Genomic DNA, 17586 nt, shown 5'->3' with positions numbered 1-17586 from the left:
AGCAGCCTGTTGAGTCCAGCTTCTTTGGCTTGGCAGAATTCCTTTGTGATACATTCATGTTGTGTGTATATCAGTTCTTTCCTTTTTATCACTGAGTAGTAGTCTGTTTTGTGGAAGCCTCTTTTTTTTTTTTTGAGACGGAGTTTCGCTCTGTCACCCAGGTTGGAGTGCACTGGCACAGTCTCGGCTCACTGCAACCTCCACCTCCCGGGTTCAAGAAATTCTCCTGCCCAAGTCTCCTGAGTGGTTGGGATTACAGGGGCCCACCACCACCACAGGATAATTGTTGTATTTTTAGTAGAGTTGGGGGGGGTTCCACCATTTTGGTCAGGCTGGTCTCAAACTCCTGACCTCAGGTGATCCACCTGCCTCAGCCTCCCAAGTTCTGGGATTACAGATGCGAGTCACCACACCCAACCCTAAATATTTGCATAGAGGCTTTTGTGTGAACATATTTTCATTTCTCTCAGGTAAATACCTAAGAATGGGATTGCTGACTCATATGGTAAATATGGTATGTTTAATTTTATAAGAAACTGCAGAACAGTTTTTTTTAAAAAGCCATTCTAATATATATAGAGCAATGTCTAATTGTGGTTTTAATTTGTATTACCCTAATGACAAATGAATTTGAGCACATTTGCTATTGTATTTCTTTTTTTGGTAAAGCATCTGCACAAATCTTTTGCTCATTTTAAATTGAGATTTTTTTTTTATTGATGAGTTTTGAGTTTTTATATATTCTGAATACAACTACTTTATCAGATACATGATTTGAAAACATTCCTCTTAGTCTGTGGCTTGTATTTTCACTCTCTTAACAATGTCCTCTAAAGAGCAGACATTTCTAATTTTGGTCATCAAATTGATCAAATATTCCTTTTATAATACCTGATCTTTTATGGATCAGGTATTATATTTGGTGTTGTTTCCAAAATATTTTGCTTTACCCAATATCAGAAAGATTTTCTTCTGATTTTTTTCAATAATTTTATGGTTGTAGGTTTTATATTTAGATCAATAATCCATTTTGAATTAATTTGTGTATGTGGTATTAGGTATGGTCAAGGTTTACTTTTTTTGCATGTGGATGTCCAGTTGTTCCAGTGGAATTTGTTAAAAAGACTATCCATTCTCCATCAAGTTGTTTTTGTACCTCTGTTGGAAATTAATTGGCCATATATGTCAATCTACCCTGGACTCTATTCCATTGATATATATGTCTGTCCTTTTGCCATACTTTTCTATCTTGATGACTATAGCTTGTGGTAAGTCTTGAAATCAGGTAATGTAAGCCCTCCAGTTTTGTTCGTCTTTCAAAATGGCTTTGTCTATTCTATTTTCTTTGCCTTTCCATAGAAATTTTAAAAATCAGCTTGTTGATTTCTCAAAAAGAGTTTTCCTGGGATTTTGACTGGCATTGCATTGAATTTATAGACCACTTTAGAGAGAATTGACATCTTAACATTATTGATTTTTCCAATTCCTAGGCATGGTGTATTTCCCAATTTATTTAGATCTTTGGTTTCTTTCTTTGATGTTTTTAGCTTTCAACCTATAGTTCTTGCCAATATTCTCTTATAATTATAGCTAAGTACGTAATAGATTTTCGGGTGCTGTTGTTGAGTAAATATTTGCATTCATGAATAGATAAAAGTGTCAACCTATTTAGAGTGCTTGTCTTCATTCTGTAATTAAATACAAGATGCTAGAATAGGGTTGGAAAATTTGTCACATCTCTTGGTTATGGAGAGGCCAGCAGTGAGGCTAAGAGTTCTGAGCCTCCAGGAGACAGGAAATCTGGGCTTCATTCTGACACCGTCTCCAGTAAATTCTATAACCTGGGTCAGCTGCTTCTCCCTACCAAGGGTCTGCCTCCTAGCACAAGTTGTACACTGAGAAGTCTGCATCTTTCAGGGATTCTCTGGGAAGAGCTCATTTTCTCTGTAGCTGCAATAGACAGTTGACTTTCTTGCATTATTTGAAGGTGCTAAATAGCCTGTCTGACCAGCCGTTTCTCACCTGTTGGCCTGGGTTGGCTTCTAAATTTTCTCTTCCAAAAGACGCTCCTTCTTTGGGTAATGTATTATATTTCCATAGGCCTTTATTCAGATGTGTTCTTGGGAGAGATACCCTGGCCCCTTAGGAAGGTAGATAGTTACATCTGTTCCATCCAATTAACATGTACTAATTGAGTACCTAACATGTGCAAGGTACTTTTAGACCTCCAGGGTGAAAATGACATCCTTCCCTTCAAGGAATTACAACAAAAGAAAATCAGATTGTCAAAGTCAATTTTGTTTTGAAGTGGGATGGCTGCTAGGTCTGAAGGAGTGCTGCTTGGGTCATTCAACTTGGAGGTTAGGAGGGCATGGATGCTTGAGGCAGGGATGAAGGGGAAAGAGGGTCACAGAAGGGGCAATGGGGAAATGACAATAAACTCCACTGACTGTAATCTTTTTTTGTTGTTTTGCCATGACAGCATATTGAGCAAACCCATAAGCTCAATACCAAGAGATACTGTATATTATTTGTAAATAACACCCTGAGGCAATCTGTATACAGTTTATACATTATTTTCATATAACTTCATTTAATCTGTGCAGCCGCTTTATGTGGTAGGTGGTGAGTGTATTAATTAGGGCACCCTAACTGTTCCAATAAAGAGCTCCAAAATGAAATTTTATTTTTTGCTCACATCATAGTTTAGTAAATCAGTATATATCAAGGGGGAGGCTTTGCTCCCCACAGTCATCCAGGAAATTCAGTTCCTTCAGCCTTATGGCTCCATCCTCTAAGTTCTGGAGTTCAGAGCAAAGAGTAAGAATGATGGGGACGATGTTATGGCTAAGACCTTGAAGAGGTGCACATCATTTCTGCTCTTTCGACCTCATGGCCTCACTCAACCACAAGGGCAACTGGAAGGTGTCTCCAAGCTGTGCGTGCAGAAAGCAGAATTTGGATATTTGTAGGCCCCACCAGTCTCTGCTATAGTAGCACAGGATGTTTCCTTCCTTTTACAGGTAGGGAAACTGAGGTACAGAAACTGAGGTTAAGTGAGCTATAGAAGAACCCCGTCTCTATTAAAAATACAGAAATTAGCTGGACAAGGTGGGTAGTGCCAGTAATCCCAACTACTCAGGAGGCTGAGGCAGAATTGTTTGAACCTAGGAGGTGGATGTTGCCGTGAGCCGAGATCATACCACTGCACTCCAGCCTGGGTGACAGAGTGAGACTCTGTCTCAAAAAAAAGAGAAAGGACTCTGCAAGGCCTGAAGAAGCTGGACTTAATTTTGTTCAATACCAAAGCTGCCTCTTGCAGGCACCTTCCCAAATGTTCCCAGAGGACAGCCCCACTGAGTCAGGCTAGGCATGCCGGCCAGGGATGAGAAATCCTCTAGCCAGTACCTGTTCCCTCAGGAGTCCTTGTGGGCCTAAGCAACTTTGAAAAGATGAATTTAAACTTAATTCTTTTGAAAGCTCTAACATGAATGAATAAGTAAATTGGCACCCATAACTTATATATTATTTATAGGTTAGACTTTTAAAATAGCTCTTTTTGTTTGTGAGGCAGAGATGTATGGATGAAAACCATTCTAAGACTGACATTTCTGTGACACAGAAAGAAACTATAAAAGACTTCTCAACTAAGTAAGATAGGGCTTCCCTGTCTAGAAGAGTTCTGAGTGTGAAGCTGCTACTTTTATCACTTTTTTGGGTGAGGAAATTGAGGTGTGGGTTGAGTCAAAGCTGCTATAGGGATTTCAAGATTTGTAGAGATTCAGGCCAGGCACAGTGGCTCATGCCTGTAATCCTAGCACTTTGGGAGGCCAAGGTGGGTGTATTGCTTAAATCAGGAGTTTGAGACCAGCCTGACCAACATGGTGAAACATTGCCTCTACAGAAATTAGCTGAGTATAGTGGCACATACCTGGAGTCCCAGATACTTGGGAGGCTGTGGTGGGATAATTGTTTGAGCCTGGGAGGCTGAGATTGCAGTGAGTGGAGATCATGCTACTGCGTTCCAGCCTGGGCAACAGGATTGAAATCCTATCTCAAAAAAAAAAAAAAAAAAAGATCTGTAGAGTTCCTAGGAACTTTGGCCCTGTTGCCACTGCCCGTCCCTTTTGCCACACAGCCTAGCAGGAAAGGAAGAGGTGATTGATAATGTGTGGTTGAGCTGGGCACAGTGGATCATGCCTATAATCCCAGCACTTTGGGAGGCTGAGGCAGGTGGATCATCTGAGGTCAGGAGTTTGAGACCATGCTGATCAATATAGTGGAACCCCATCTCTACTAAAAAAAAATACAAAAATACAAAATTAACTGGGCATGGTGGTATACAGCTGTAGTCCCAGCTACTTGGAAGGCTGAGACAGCAGAATTGCTTGAACCTGGGAGGCAGAGGTTGCAGTGAGCCGAGATCATGTCACGGCACTCCAGCCTAGATGACAGAGTGAGACTCTGTCTCAAAGGAGAAACAAAAACACACACACACAAAAACAATGTGTGGTTGAGGCAGGAGGAGTGACAGGGACAATGTCAGGGCATTGATGATGATTTCGCAGTGCTACTGTAACGTGCTATGCTTCCAACCTTCTCTCCACCTTGACCTCCAAATAGTTCTCCACCTGGTGTGTCCTCCATGGGAACTGCTTTTATCCTCTTAAGGAGCAGCACTCTGCATTTCTCAGTTCTCATTCATTTATTCAACAAATGGTTTTTAGCTCATTTCATGTACCTGGCATTATGCTGGGCTGTTGGGATAAAAAGAATGAATATGGATGGTCCCTGACCTCAGGTAGCTCACAGTCTGGGAGAGACAGAGAACTAGATTATGATACTACAGTGTGGCAAGTGCATTGATAAAGATAAGCACAAGTGTGATGGGAACACAAAAGAAGGACCCCACCTCTGCCTGCTGCAGGGGATGGTGGTAGAGGTGGGAGGTTACTTTCTTTCTTCCTTTTTTGTTTGTTTTTGAGGTGGAATCTCACTCTGTCACCCAGGCTGGAGTACAATGGTATAATCTCAGCTCACTGCAGCCTCTGCCTCCCAGGTTCAAGCGATTCTTCCACCTCTGCCTTTCCAAGTAGCTGGGACTACAGGCGTACGCCACCATGCCCAGCTAATTTTTGTATTTTTAGTAGAGCCAGCGTTTCACCATGTTGGCCAGCTGGTCTGGAACTCCTGACCTCGGGTGATCCACCTGCCTTAGCCTCCCAAAGTGCTGGGATTAAGGCATGAGCCACCGCACCCAGCAGCAGTGGAAGGTTTCTTGAAGGAAATGGAGGCTGGGCTGAGTTCTGACAGAGAAGAAGTGATTCTGTAAAGGAGGGAGGATTTTTCAGGCTTAAGAAACAGCATGTGCAAGTAACATGTCCAGAGAGATCCAGGTACCTGAATGGAGTTCCTTATGGCTGGATGTAGGATTGGAGAAGTTGGGGGAGGGGAAGGGTTAGATGGAAATAGTGATCAGAGAAGAACTAAATCATGAAGGGCTTTGTCTGTGATTTATTATGAATTTAAAACTCCCTTCTGAGATAGAGAAGAGCTATTAAAGTATCTAAGTGATGTCATCTCTGTAATCTAGTCTGGTCTTTCTGACTAGTGTAGAAAATGGGCTAGTGTGGTAGGCCAAAGAGCAAACATAGATTCACAGACCAGCAGAAACCACTAGACTTGAGATGGCAGTGGCCAGAAGTGTGGGGAGCAGTGGAGATGGAGAAGAACAGAGATCAGAGAGATAGCAAAGGGGCTGGTGTGATGAGAGGGAAGGAGGGCATGGAGCATGATCTGAGGTTTTGGCTTGGGCCACTGGGATGTTGACAGACAGGAAGCATGGCAGGAAAAATGGGGAAAGGATGAGGATAGATTCCACTGGGTGAATGGGTGGAAGACCCAGCAATGGGTAGAAGACCCACTGGTGAGAGGCTTGTGGGTTTTCTAGGTGGATGTTCTGAAGGCAGTTGGATGCGATGGGTTCAGAAGATTTGAAAGTCATTAGCATAAGATGGTAATTCAGGTCATGGAGTGAAGGAGATAGCCTAGGAACAGTGTGTAGATAGAGGAAGAAGTGGAGGGGCCTAGGAGAGAACTCCAAGGAGCATCACTATTTAAGAGGCAGGCCAAGGAGGAAGGGCCAGAAAGTTAAGAAGGAACAAAGAACGTGTCCTGGTATCTGTGACTTTTGGCAATAATAGTTTCATGGAGTGAGGGAGAAAGCCAGATTTCAGTGAGTTGAGGAGTGACTTGAGTATGGGATGAAGAAGGCATCGTGAATATAGATACATACACTGTATCTATTTTTACATTAGGAGTGGAGGGCTGAAGTCATCCTACTTCTCAGTTCATGATCATTTTCTAGGCAAGCCTCTTCTCTATGGTTGGTTGGTTGATTGACTTTCTTTTATTTTCATTTTCCTTTTCCATTCCCTTCACTCCACCTAAAGACAACCATTTTCATGTGTTCAAGAGTTTTCCTTTAGTTTGCAAATGTCCTTGTATGGGTATTGGCTATGTGCACATATTTTTAAATTATGTAAATAATGTTATATATCTCATTTTGTTTCTTATGTATTTTGTTCAGCACTATGTTTCTAAGATCCTCCAGCATTGCCATTTGTCCTCCACGTGTTCATTCACTGCATTTTACCTGTTCCTGCCCCAGTGGTGGGCACAAGTTTGTTTCCACATCCCGCTATCAGTGCCTCAGTAAGCATTCTCCCATATGTCCCCTTCTAGACCTGTTTGAGTAGAGTCACACTTAGCCTGCCTGAGTCCAGAATGGCTGGGCCAGTCCACACTTCCACCAGCAGTGCACAAGGCTGCCCCTGTCCATATCAGCATTACATGCAGTATGCTTCAGCTTGCTAATATTTGCCTGTGGGGTCTCCTTGTTCTAATCTGCATTTCTCAGGCCACTAATGAACTTTAGTATCTCTCTTCTTAGGGTTTTAGCTTTTTAGATTTCCTCTTCTGTGAATTACCCATTCATGTCCTTGGCAACTTTGTCAATAATGTTGGCTCTGAAAGAAAGGAGAGAGAAGATGGCAAGGAGGAGTTTTGTTAAGGATAAGAAAGACTTGTGCATGTTAAAATGAAGGTGGAAAAGAGAAAAAGCTAGCGACTCATGTTTCTCCCAGGATTTGAGGGCAGCAGAAAGGAATACAAAGATCTGGCCTCCCTTGCCAGTGGCAGTAAGGTTGGTGGGGAGGAAGTGAGACTGAAGAGGGGGAGTGGGTGCCTGGGTCACCACCAGCTCTCCCTGAGCCCATCTTTCCTGCTCCATTTACTTGAGGGGGAAAAGAGACAGCAGGGGATCCATGGGGTTGGACAGGAAGGAAAAGGCAACCTCACTCAGATTCTGAGAATGTGCTGAACATGTATTTCTAAATGTTTGAAAATTGTATTTGCTTTAAATTTGAAGAGGATGGGAGAAGTAGCTAAATATCAGTGTATGGGATGCGGCATAAATAAAGTCGTTGAGGCACATGACACCATGGTGGGGACAGGGGACATGTGAACCCTCCTGACTAGAGCAGAGTTTGCATAAAGGAGAGTGTGAGCTCAGCACCAAACAGTGTGGGGCTTTGGATTGGGCTGTTATGCTGAAAGCTTGCAGAGTAGGGGTGTGTCGGCATGAGGGGTTGTGCAGGAGGGATTGTGAAGGGGCTGAGCATGGACAGAGATGGACCATGTGGGAAAGGATGAGGGCCTGAGTGAAGTAGAGCTCTAAAACATAAAGAAATGATGAATGAAAGACCCTTTCAGAGGCTTAATGACTGGCCTTGGTGATGAATAAATATTGAATAAGTTGCTCAATACATGTACATGGGATAACTGAGTGAGTGGGTCAGGGAATATGGTGGAATAGACGGGTTTTAAAAAGGCTCCAGAGTTTGAGATTAGGTCTGTAGCAGGAGGATAATATTTACTACTATGTCCCAGGCCCAGTACTAGGCACTGGAGTACAGTAATTAAAAAGAGAGACATGGCTGTTGCCTATAAGGAGCCTGTATATGGTCTAGGCATTGAGAGGAAAAGAAAAAAAAAGAGGAAACCGACAGATACATTAATAATTACAATTATGATAAGTGCTATAGAGTTAAGCAGAGTGTCAGGGAGACTGAGGCTAACAGAGCGGGGAGCTACATTAGATAGGGTGGCCAGAGAGGACTTCCACAAGGAAGCAATGTCTGAGAAGAGACCTGATGAATGAGAAGGAGCCAGACATGCAGAGATGCTCCAGGAAGTGTCCCGGGTAGAGGGCACAGCATGCACAAGAGCCCTGAGCAGGGTAGGACATTTCAAGTTTGAAGAACTGACAGGTTACCTGCAGCGAGTATAGGGAGATGAGCTTGGAGAAACTGGGAAGGACGTTAGGACCATGGGAAGGGGTTCATTTTATTCTAGGTTCCAGTTGTGCCTAGGGCATATGACTGTATTTTACAAATTTCATTTATTATTAACTGTCAAAATGTTATCAAAGTTTTTATCATATAAAATTTCAGGCATGTGTAAAAGTAGAGAGATTAGAATCATGAACCCCCATAAGTAGATCACTCCAAGTCAATAACCAGCAAGTGGTTTCCCACTTGTTTCATCTGCTTCCTATTTTGCTGATGCACATTTAAGCAAATCCCAGACATCATGTCATGTCCCCCACTGCATTTTTGAACATTGCACAAAAAAAAATACTTTCTTACATAACCATAATGCCATGATCACATCTAACACAATTGACTAATTCCTAGGTACCAATCAATATTGAGTCTATAATTCAGATATCCCTGATTGCCTCAAAAATGTGTTTTGGTACTATTTTTTAAAATTCAAGATCCAAACAAGGTGCATTATATTTGATTATTACATCTCCTGAGTCTCTTTTGATCTATAGCAGTCCTCACTCCCTGCCTCTTTTTTGTCTGTTTTAATGCCTCTGACTTGTTGAAGAAGCTGAGTCAGTTGTCTATAGAATGCCCTACATTCTGGGTTTGTTTCTTTGCTTCCTCATGTTGTTATTTAACTTGATTTCCTATCATTCCTATAAATGGGAAGTTAGCTCTAAAGCCTAATTATTAATAAATTCAGGTTCAACTTTTTTGGCAAGACTGTCAAAGGTTATGATGTCCTTCATGTTGCACTGTGTCAGGAGGCACACGGTGCCTAATTGTCCTGTTCTTGGTGATACTAAGATTCATCAGTGAGTTCAGGTGTTGAAAACTTGATCCCTCCATTGTAAAGTTCACCCATCAACCCATTAACTGATGGGTTTTTAAAATCTTTTCTGAATCAGTTGTTACATTAGAAATATCATTTTGATGATGATGTCAATCTATTCTTGACTATTTCCAATGTTGAGACCTCACTACAACGTTGAGACCTCACTACCTTCTGCAGTTTTTATCGCAGAAGAGAAAATTGCTATAGATATTCTCGAAAAGTCCTCATGGAAGAAGAGAAAATGGGCATCCAACTTTTCAACTCAACTGCCGTAAAATATTGCTTATTCGGGAGAAGAGGCCAGTGGCTATTGTGAAAGAAGTGAGTTGGGAGAGATAAGAGGAGGTAGCACTGGGTCACAATTTTCTGTAAATGTAGATATTGAGCCCAAGAATCCCAATAGAGGATAATGTTTGAAAACTATTAGGTTGTTACAAAAGTAATTGTGGTTTTTACCATTGAAAGTAATTGCAAAAACCACAATTACTTTTGTACCAACCTAATATGCATATAAGAGTATCATCTCTCCCTTCTCCTTTAATGGTTCCCAATAGACATTTGCTTCTGTGCAGGATGTGAAGTGCTGATAGATACTGTTGTTACGATAAGTTTGTTGGGTCAGTCCCTACATCAGAGCTGAGCAGCACCTGTTCCCCAATCAAATCCTGTAAGAACTATCAGAGCCATGATCCCACCTACCCCTACTCCTGTTCCAGCAGCTGCAGCATAACTGGAGCCAGTTCTTGGTAGGAGATTTTTCCATGATGAGGGTGAACAAGTTGTGACACGTAAAGCCCCTATCAGGTGACAGAAACTGGAGTAGAAGTGTCTGGTAAAGGCCTCACCAAATAGCAGTGGACTAGAATGACTAGGATATTGAAGATGCATGGAGATTCCCTGATAGTAAAAACCTTGGGTAGTAATCTTGGGACTTTAAGCACTGCAAACCACAGTTCATCAGTGATAGACTAATAGCTAGCCTTGGTTGGTTGGGATAGGAACTGCAGTGTGAAAAAGTAGAATGTGCTCTGGGGAGGGGAAGTGGCTTGGTCCAGGAACTGCTGGCAGTGTCCATCTGCTGGAAAGGCCACCCATAGGTGGCATGCTTATCTGGTCCACATGGTTACCCCATGGTACTGAAACTCCCTGATTCTGCTCTCCTGGTAGCCCCGTGCTCAGTCTTAGCCATATTGAGACTGAGCTGTAATTTATAGGTGGAGATGTCTGGTAGGCAGATGGAGGTGCCAGACTAGAGCTGGCGAGTAGGGAGGAGGTTCAGGTGCAGGCAGATTTAGAGTAAGTACTCTATACTGAATGTCTTGTTTCTTCTCATTCTAGTGAGTGTGTGCACGTGTGTTTTTGTGTAGTTGACTATTCTTTATGGTGCCTGTGAATATGCAATGTGGTTATGATCAGAGGGAGAGGAGGGATGTTCCTTTTTTGGTGATACATTGGCAGGAAAATTACCAGAGAAGCTTCAGGGTTTAATGTCCTGACCGGGTTGCCACAATACCAAATTATGTTAAAAGCAGGTTTGAGGTGGCATAAGAGGGCAGGACAAACTAGAAAGCAGGTGAGGGAGTCAAACCTTACAGCCAGAGAGAATAACAAGAGAGTGGAAGGAGCAATACTGTTTAAGGAAGACAGTGTCCTTGCTATTGCAATAGGCTGCTCCTCAGCCCTGCATTGCCCTGTATTCCCCCCGTTTCCCACTTTGGAAGTATATCTTTGTGCTTTGTTGCTTCTCATTTTTGTAGGCTCAGGGAAGAGGAGAGGATTCCGTTTGCTTTGTTAGAGGACTAGAGGATGGAGAAAAGAGAAGAGCCGCCTCTTCTGCACTGGCTTTAGGGAGGGCTGACATGGGTCCTAGCTTGGGCTCCATCAGCACACTCCAAGCTGGGAGAGGAGCTGCCACCACTGCTTTCTCAGTTCTTAACCAATCCAGGGAGTAACTGGACATAGCACACGAGGTTGAGGCTCCAAGCCTAGCATCTGACCTCAGAGGTGGATGTGAAGGTTGGAGCTGTGGGTACATCAGTTGTAGCGTGAAATGCATGCGTAAGTACACGTTCTTTGTGTGAGTTGAGTGCTCTGTGTGATCCTATGAGCTTTTCAGTGCTGAGCTGTGGGCAAGTCTGGCGTCACGTCCTACTCAAAATATAGCCTGGGGTCAAGGGGTGGCAGAAGGTAGGTAAGGATGACTCTGGACTCTGCATTTGGAGCTGCTGGACGAGCAGGTGGATGGATGGATGGGGCAAGTGGAGCTCCCTGGGCACATAGTCACACAGTCACACAGATAAGAGAAGGCTCACCTATACTTGATGAGGGTCAGGTGGGTTTAGAGAAGGAATTTTGGGGAACCTGTGGGTAAGTTGGGGAATGAATGGAACAAGGAACTTCTTATGCCTTTTTCCCTGGGTTTACTGATGGACCTGATGTGGAATTTAAGGTCTAATTTTAGCCATGTATTTGCGGTCCTCTGTGACTCATGGAAGGCCACTCTAGATGTGCAGATGACTTATATCTTTGAAAATGAGACCAGATCATCTCATCTCCAAATTCCCCCCAGGTAGCCACTTAAATGTCATTTCCATGGCTCCACATTCGATTAGGTGTCCCCGCCATGAGCCCCATCATAGGCTGCTTTTTTAAGTCATGGTGGTTTCTTTATAGCCAGGCTTTTGAGGGGCCATGGTAACAGTATGGAAAAAGATGTGGTGACACTGAGGATGGGTTGTCTGGTTTTGGACAGACGTATCTTCGTGTCTGTTTTTTGTTAACTATCTGTAGCTTTCCTGCTTTCCTATTTATTTCCTTTCTGCCTCTCACATCTGATTCCCTGAGAGCTTCCAATCTCCATGCAGCGGCCAGTCCCATGACCCGCTTGACTCTGATGGAATGCCATCTGGGAAGGGGCTGGAATGGGCATGTCAGGGGAAGAGGGGCACAAGGAAAGGGGCCTCACTTTCATTTCTGAATCATCTTTCCTTGGTGTTTGTTTTCAAGGACCTGACTCTTTCCAAAACAAAAATAAAAAAACTCCAGCTGTATATTTAGACACACACATACATCTCTTCCCATTCCTGGCAGAGCTGCTGCCCGGCTGCTGCCTTCTCTGAGCCGTGGCTGCAGGAGAGATGGCGTTTTTAAGCAGGATGAATTGCTGTCGAGCTGCCGCTCTCCTGCACACAGGGCCATCAATCTTGTCTTGAACGCTGGGCCTGCTGGTTGGCCTCCTCAGGCTCATCTTTCTGGGGCAGACTTATTTACGGAGCCACTGCAAAGGTAATCTCACTCTCCAGCTCCACGGCCTGGGCCTCTCTCAGCCACTCTTAAAAATAGCCCAGGACGAATGAGGAGAGCCAGGGTCCAGTTACTTCCTGCACTCAGGGTCTGATCTCACCTCACCTCCTGCGTCTGGCAGCTCAGCCCTTCTCAGGGGCTGCTGGACAGGCTTGTGGCCCTACAGGAGGTGGTCAGCCTATCAGTCCTCTGTCTCAGAGACCAAGTCAGTGGTAGTTTCCCTTAAGGGAAGTAGGGAAAGGCGTGGGTCCGGGGGTCCGGGGTCCGGGGGGATCCTTCTCAGCTATGGTTGTCCAGCCAGTTGGGTGTGAAATCTCAGCCATGGAAGCAGCAAGTCCATCTGCAGAAGTGGACAGGCTGTTCAGAGGGACAAGGGTGGCCTTGGGCACAGACCTGGCATATGGTGGGGCATACTATGTTCAGGGCGATGACTGGTTTTTCCCACCTTGCACCTTCCCTTCTCTTGAGTGGCAAACATTTTTGTCAAGCTGTGGTGGCTGGGAAATGCCCTCTGTCCCTATGCATTGTGTCCTTTCCCCACCTGCCTTCCCGAAACCTGTCTGACCGAGGGGGATGAACCAGGCTCCAGTTTGGCCTTTGGTTCCAGCTGCTGCAGCCATTATCTGGATGACCTTGGGGAGGCCTCCTCCTGCAGCAGGCCTTGGTTTTCTCCCAAGGCAATTAGGGCAGGTAATCCTGGCTCCTGTCTCACCTCAAAAGGATGTGGTGGGATTGATTCATCAGGTTGGGGAAAATGCAGTCTGAATTGAGTCTGTATCTGAAAAGTAAGGCTGTAGCCCTGCTGCCATTACGCTTGGGCTGGTGAATGTGCTTCAGTGCTTCCGCAAGTGTGTGCCTGGTGGGTGTATGTGTGTGTGCTGGTGTGTGTCAGCGTGTTGGAGGTGAGCCTGTATGTGTGGTGTGGGTGCACACACCCACAGAGGGAGTGCTCTCCCTCACAGCTCACTGGCTGTCTACACCCATCACAGGTCTGCTTCATAGCCTCCCCACCTCCCACTTCACTCTCTTGGCTGTGAAGGCTCTGGGTCCCCTGTTTTCTTACACAGTTGATCTTGGAGTCCCTTAAGCTCCCCAGAAAGAGGACTGAATGGCAGGTACAGATGAAGAAAGCTACTAGTTTTCCTAAGGCTCAGAACATTGAAGACTGAGCCTGGCCCCCCCAGCTTCCTCCTCACTTTTCTCCCCTGACCCCACCCCTGCCTTCATAAGGTTCCCAAAACTTGCTATGTTCTTTCTTACTTTCAGGACTTTGCACCTGCTTTGGTTGAACTTTCGTCCCTTTGCTTGGACGCTTGTCCCTTCCCACCTTTGGTCCCTCCAACCTTCCTTTAGGAATAAGCTTCGACTCCCACTCCCTGACACCAGCCCCTGCCAAATCCCCACCTTAGCCAGCCATGACACACATCACACCTTCTTGTAGTTGCTTGTTTAATTTTGTGTCTCCACCACCAGAATCCAGGCCCTATGAGGACACGACCTTCCTGTCTTACTTGCCTTTGCCTAGTATAGTGCCTGCCATCTAGTTGGAGCTTAGTACATATTTGAATTAATTGTGAATGAATGAATGCATGAGTGAGCAGGAATGGCGGGTGAGGGAGGACCCAGTGCTCCTGATGCTCTGGTTCATTGCATGGACTTGCAGTGGACGGTTCATTTATCTGTGGGATGCCCCGACTGCCGGTTGCTTGATAGGACAGAAGGTTCCTCTGGGCTGCTTGGCCTGTCCTGGGATTCAACAGGAGACCTCATCTGAGCACCTGGTCACGCTTCAAAAAAGCTCTAAAATGCAAGGTCAGCTTTCTGAATACCAGCAGCTGGGAAGGAACTCAGAGGGCTCTCGGGAAGCCTCTGTGAGGAGCGAAGTCTCCCCAGGGCAGCTATCCCAGTCTGGTGGTGTCAGTGGTGACTTAACTCTCATCCATTTCTCCCCATGGTTCCTATTTGGGTCAGACTCAGCTGACTTCCATCTTCTCCCCTCCCCTGGCCTGTCCCCATCTCCCCCACCAGGTTAGGTCTTGACCCAGTCCGCAGGGTGAGGGTTGCTCTCCCCAGCAAGTGCCCCACAGCCTCTGGCTCATAGGGGAGCTTCCTCTCTCCTGGGGTGCCCCCCGCAGCAGGGTGGCGGGTCTGGAGGAAGTGGCTGGCTGCGACTGACGTCTCCACCTGCTGGCCGTCCTGACCCTTGCTACACGCAGCTCTCTGTCCCCACTGCCGCCGCTGGTACTGTTGCTGCTGCTGCTGCAATATTTTGTGACAAACGACCCAGAGACCCTGGTAGGAAAGCATGCCCAGGCAGATGACACAGTGTGCTGCTCCCGCCAGGATCTACTCACATTGGATGCTCTGAATAAGTTTCCCCTGAGAAAAAGTCCGAGGAGGTAGGGAGCTAACCCTGACTGTGTTGCTGTCCCCCAGGGACCCTTCCATGAAGACTGAGGCAGGCGGAACTGCTGAGAGCCTGCTGACATGACATCGGCCACAGAGTTTGAAAACGTGGGCAACCAGCCACCGTACAGCCGGATCAATGCCCGCTGGGATGCCCCAGACGACGAGCTGGATAATGACAACAGCTCAGCCAGGCTCTTTGAGAGGTCCCGGATCAAGGCCTTGGCAGGTACCGTTTGGGGCTGCAGGGGTTGGAGGGCATTCCCACAATCACAGGCTTCACATCCTCCCTACCTAGTGTGAATCCCCTGTGTGCGTTGGGTGAGCCCTGGCATGGCAGTCATGGAGACGTGTTTGCCGGGCTCAGGGAGGAGGGGTCCCCTTGGGAGGGAGCACAAGCTCAGGCAGCCTCTGCCCCCAAGGGCCTCTGAGAAGCAAGGAGGTGCTGGAGCTGGGACCAGGTGGGGCCTGCCCTCTGCCTCTGTCCTGAGTAACCTGTGGCAAAGTGAGAAGTACAAGAAAGTCTGGGCCGGGCGCGGTGGCTCAAGCCTGTAATCCCAGCACTTTGGGAGGCCGAGGCGGGTGGATCACGAGGTCAAGAGATCGAGACCATCCTGGTCAACATGGTGAAACCCCGTCTCTACTAAAAATTACAAAAAATTAGCTGGGCATGGTGGCGCGGGCCTGTAATCCCAGCTACTCAGGAGGCTGAGGCAGGAGAATTGCCTGAACCCAGGGGGCGGAGGTTGCGGTGAGCCGAGATTGCGCCATTGCATTCCAGCCTGGGTAACAAGAGCGAAACTCCGTCTCAAAAAAAAAAAAAAAAAAGAAAGTCTGGCAAAGCAGTGTCTGAGGGCTGGACAGCTGGGTGCAGGTGCATGGGGCCTCCTGGTGCATCCCGATTTCCTGCCTGGGCCTGGAGAGAGGAACTATCATCGTCCTCTCTGTGGTCCCAAAAGGAGTGATTGGATAGGAAATTGAGAGCAAATAACATCCTCCCCACTGCCTCAGGAAGGATTTTCTTTATGAAACCTTTCATCCTTAAACTGGAATTAGATTTTTGCTTAGCAGGTTCATAATAGATCTCCCCGCTCTCACTCTCTGTCTCTGCCTCCTGTGCGTGTGTGTGTGTGTGTGTGTGTGTGTGTCTCAAGAATCAGACCTCAGCCAGCAGGGGGAGGAGAAGCCATTTCTACTAGAGATTTAAGATATTCTCCACCTTACTCTCTCTCTCTCTTTTGCCGTGTGTGTGTGTGTGTGTGTGTGTGTGTGTGTGTGTGAGAGAGAGAGAGAGACAGAGAGAAAGAGAGAGCATGAGAGAGGGAGGGTGGGGGTGGAGAATATCTTAAATCTCTAGTAGAAATGGTTTCTCCTCCCCCTGCTGGCTGATATCTGATTCTTGGGATTGTTTTTTTCCAACTCCTGTGACTATTGCCTCCCTGAACTTGACCCAGGGTAACTATATTCCAACCCTAAGTCCTTGGCCAGTAAGAGAGTTTGAGTTACATGGGATTGTGTGTATGTGTTGGTGTGGATTCCTTCACTTGACCCACCAGTCAGCAGCCCACACTGGACCTGTTTCCCCATCACTGACTGTTCCCATCTTCCGCCTCCTAACAAGAGCACAACCTTCCCCATAAATACTTTCTGGAGTGATTCTCCCACTGCCCCCATACCTTATGGCCCAAATTGAAGGTCGAAGTAATCCTCTTTCACCCTCCCTCCCTCCCTCTCCTCAGCTTCCAGATCCCACAGTCCCCGGCTGACCTTGAAGCCTGAGTAGGACCCTGGGCCCCTCTGGGACCTTAAAGACCTCTCACCTTGGGAGTGAAAGGGGCTTCTTATCCCAGGAAAGGAATGCTGCATTGTGTCATCTCGCTGGTCATGACAAGGAATCCACTTGGGTCTCAGGCATCACCCCTGGTGTCCTTGATCTTTACAAGAAACTCTTCTTCCCTCATCTCCTTCTTACCCTCCTTGACCCTACAAAATTTTTCCTTGGTTTCCCTTGGGGACAGACTGTAGCAGTGACCCATTGCTTTTGTGTGTGTTAATTTAAGCCCCTTTAAATAATCAAACTTGGAACCATTGGCTTTGTCTGTCTGATTTTACCTTCTTTATATCTTTGTGCTGCCTGAATCTAGCTGCAATGACCCTGGTAATCCAGGTGGAGGGAGAGGGGTACCATATTCTGTAAGATTTGCCAAAGCAAGGTAAGAGTGGGGACTAGCCTTTGTGCAGAGATCCTTTTATCTTTTTTTTTTTAGATGGAGTCTCGCCCTGTTGCCCAGGCTGGAGTGCAATGGCGTGATCTTGGCTCACTGCAACCTCCATCTCCCAGGTTCAAGCGATTCTCTTGCTTTGAGTAGCTGGGATTACAGGCATGTGCCACCATGCCCAGCCAATTTTTTTGTATCTTTAGTAGAGCTGGGGTTTCACCATGTTGGCCAGGCTGGTGTGGAACTCCTGACCTTACGATCTACCCTCCTTGGCCTCCCAAAGTGCTGAGATTACAGGCAAGAGCCACCACGCCCAGCCCTTTTATCTTTTTTCAGAAACCAAGGTAGATTCTCTTTTAACAGTTACTTTTTGTACTCCTACTATGTTTAAAGCTAAACCCCTGGCCAAACATGAAAGGGGAAAGGGGAACCA

The 17586-nt window shown here is 46.0% G+C and overlaps 1 protein-coding gene across 5 annotated transcripts in view; it reads left to right on the top strand.

Annotated features, from left to right (window-relative positions):
* Nucleotides 1-17586, top strand: part of SPTB (spectrin beta, erythrocytic) — a 137407-nt gene that overhangs the window by 42044 nt on the left and 77777 nt on the right. For 4 of the 5 annotated variants that reach the window (XM_078335107.1, XM_054240020.2, XM_078335109.1 and 1 more), the window contains one exon: nt 14965-15163. In XM_078335107.1, the coding sequence (XP_078191233.1) occupies nt 15016-15163 (148 nt within the window). In that variant the 5' untranslated portion in view covers nt 14965-15015. Of the gene's footprint in view, nt 1-12304; nt 12511-14964; nt 15164-17586 lie in introns of those variants that run through there. The other variant, XM_078335110.1, reaches the window with a different exon arrangement.

Source organism: Callithrix jacchus, chromosome 8 (assembly GCF_049354715.1).
Source record: "Callithrix jacchus isolate 240 chromosome 8, calJac240_pri, whole genome shotgun sequence".
Taxonomy (NCBI): Eukaryota; Metazoa; Chordata; class Mammalia; order Primates; family Cebidae; genus Callithrix; species Callithrix jacchus.
Note: the sequence above shows the minus strand (reverse complement) of the source record. Positions and strands in the feature narration are given on the sequence as shown.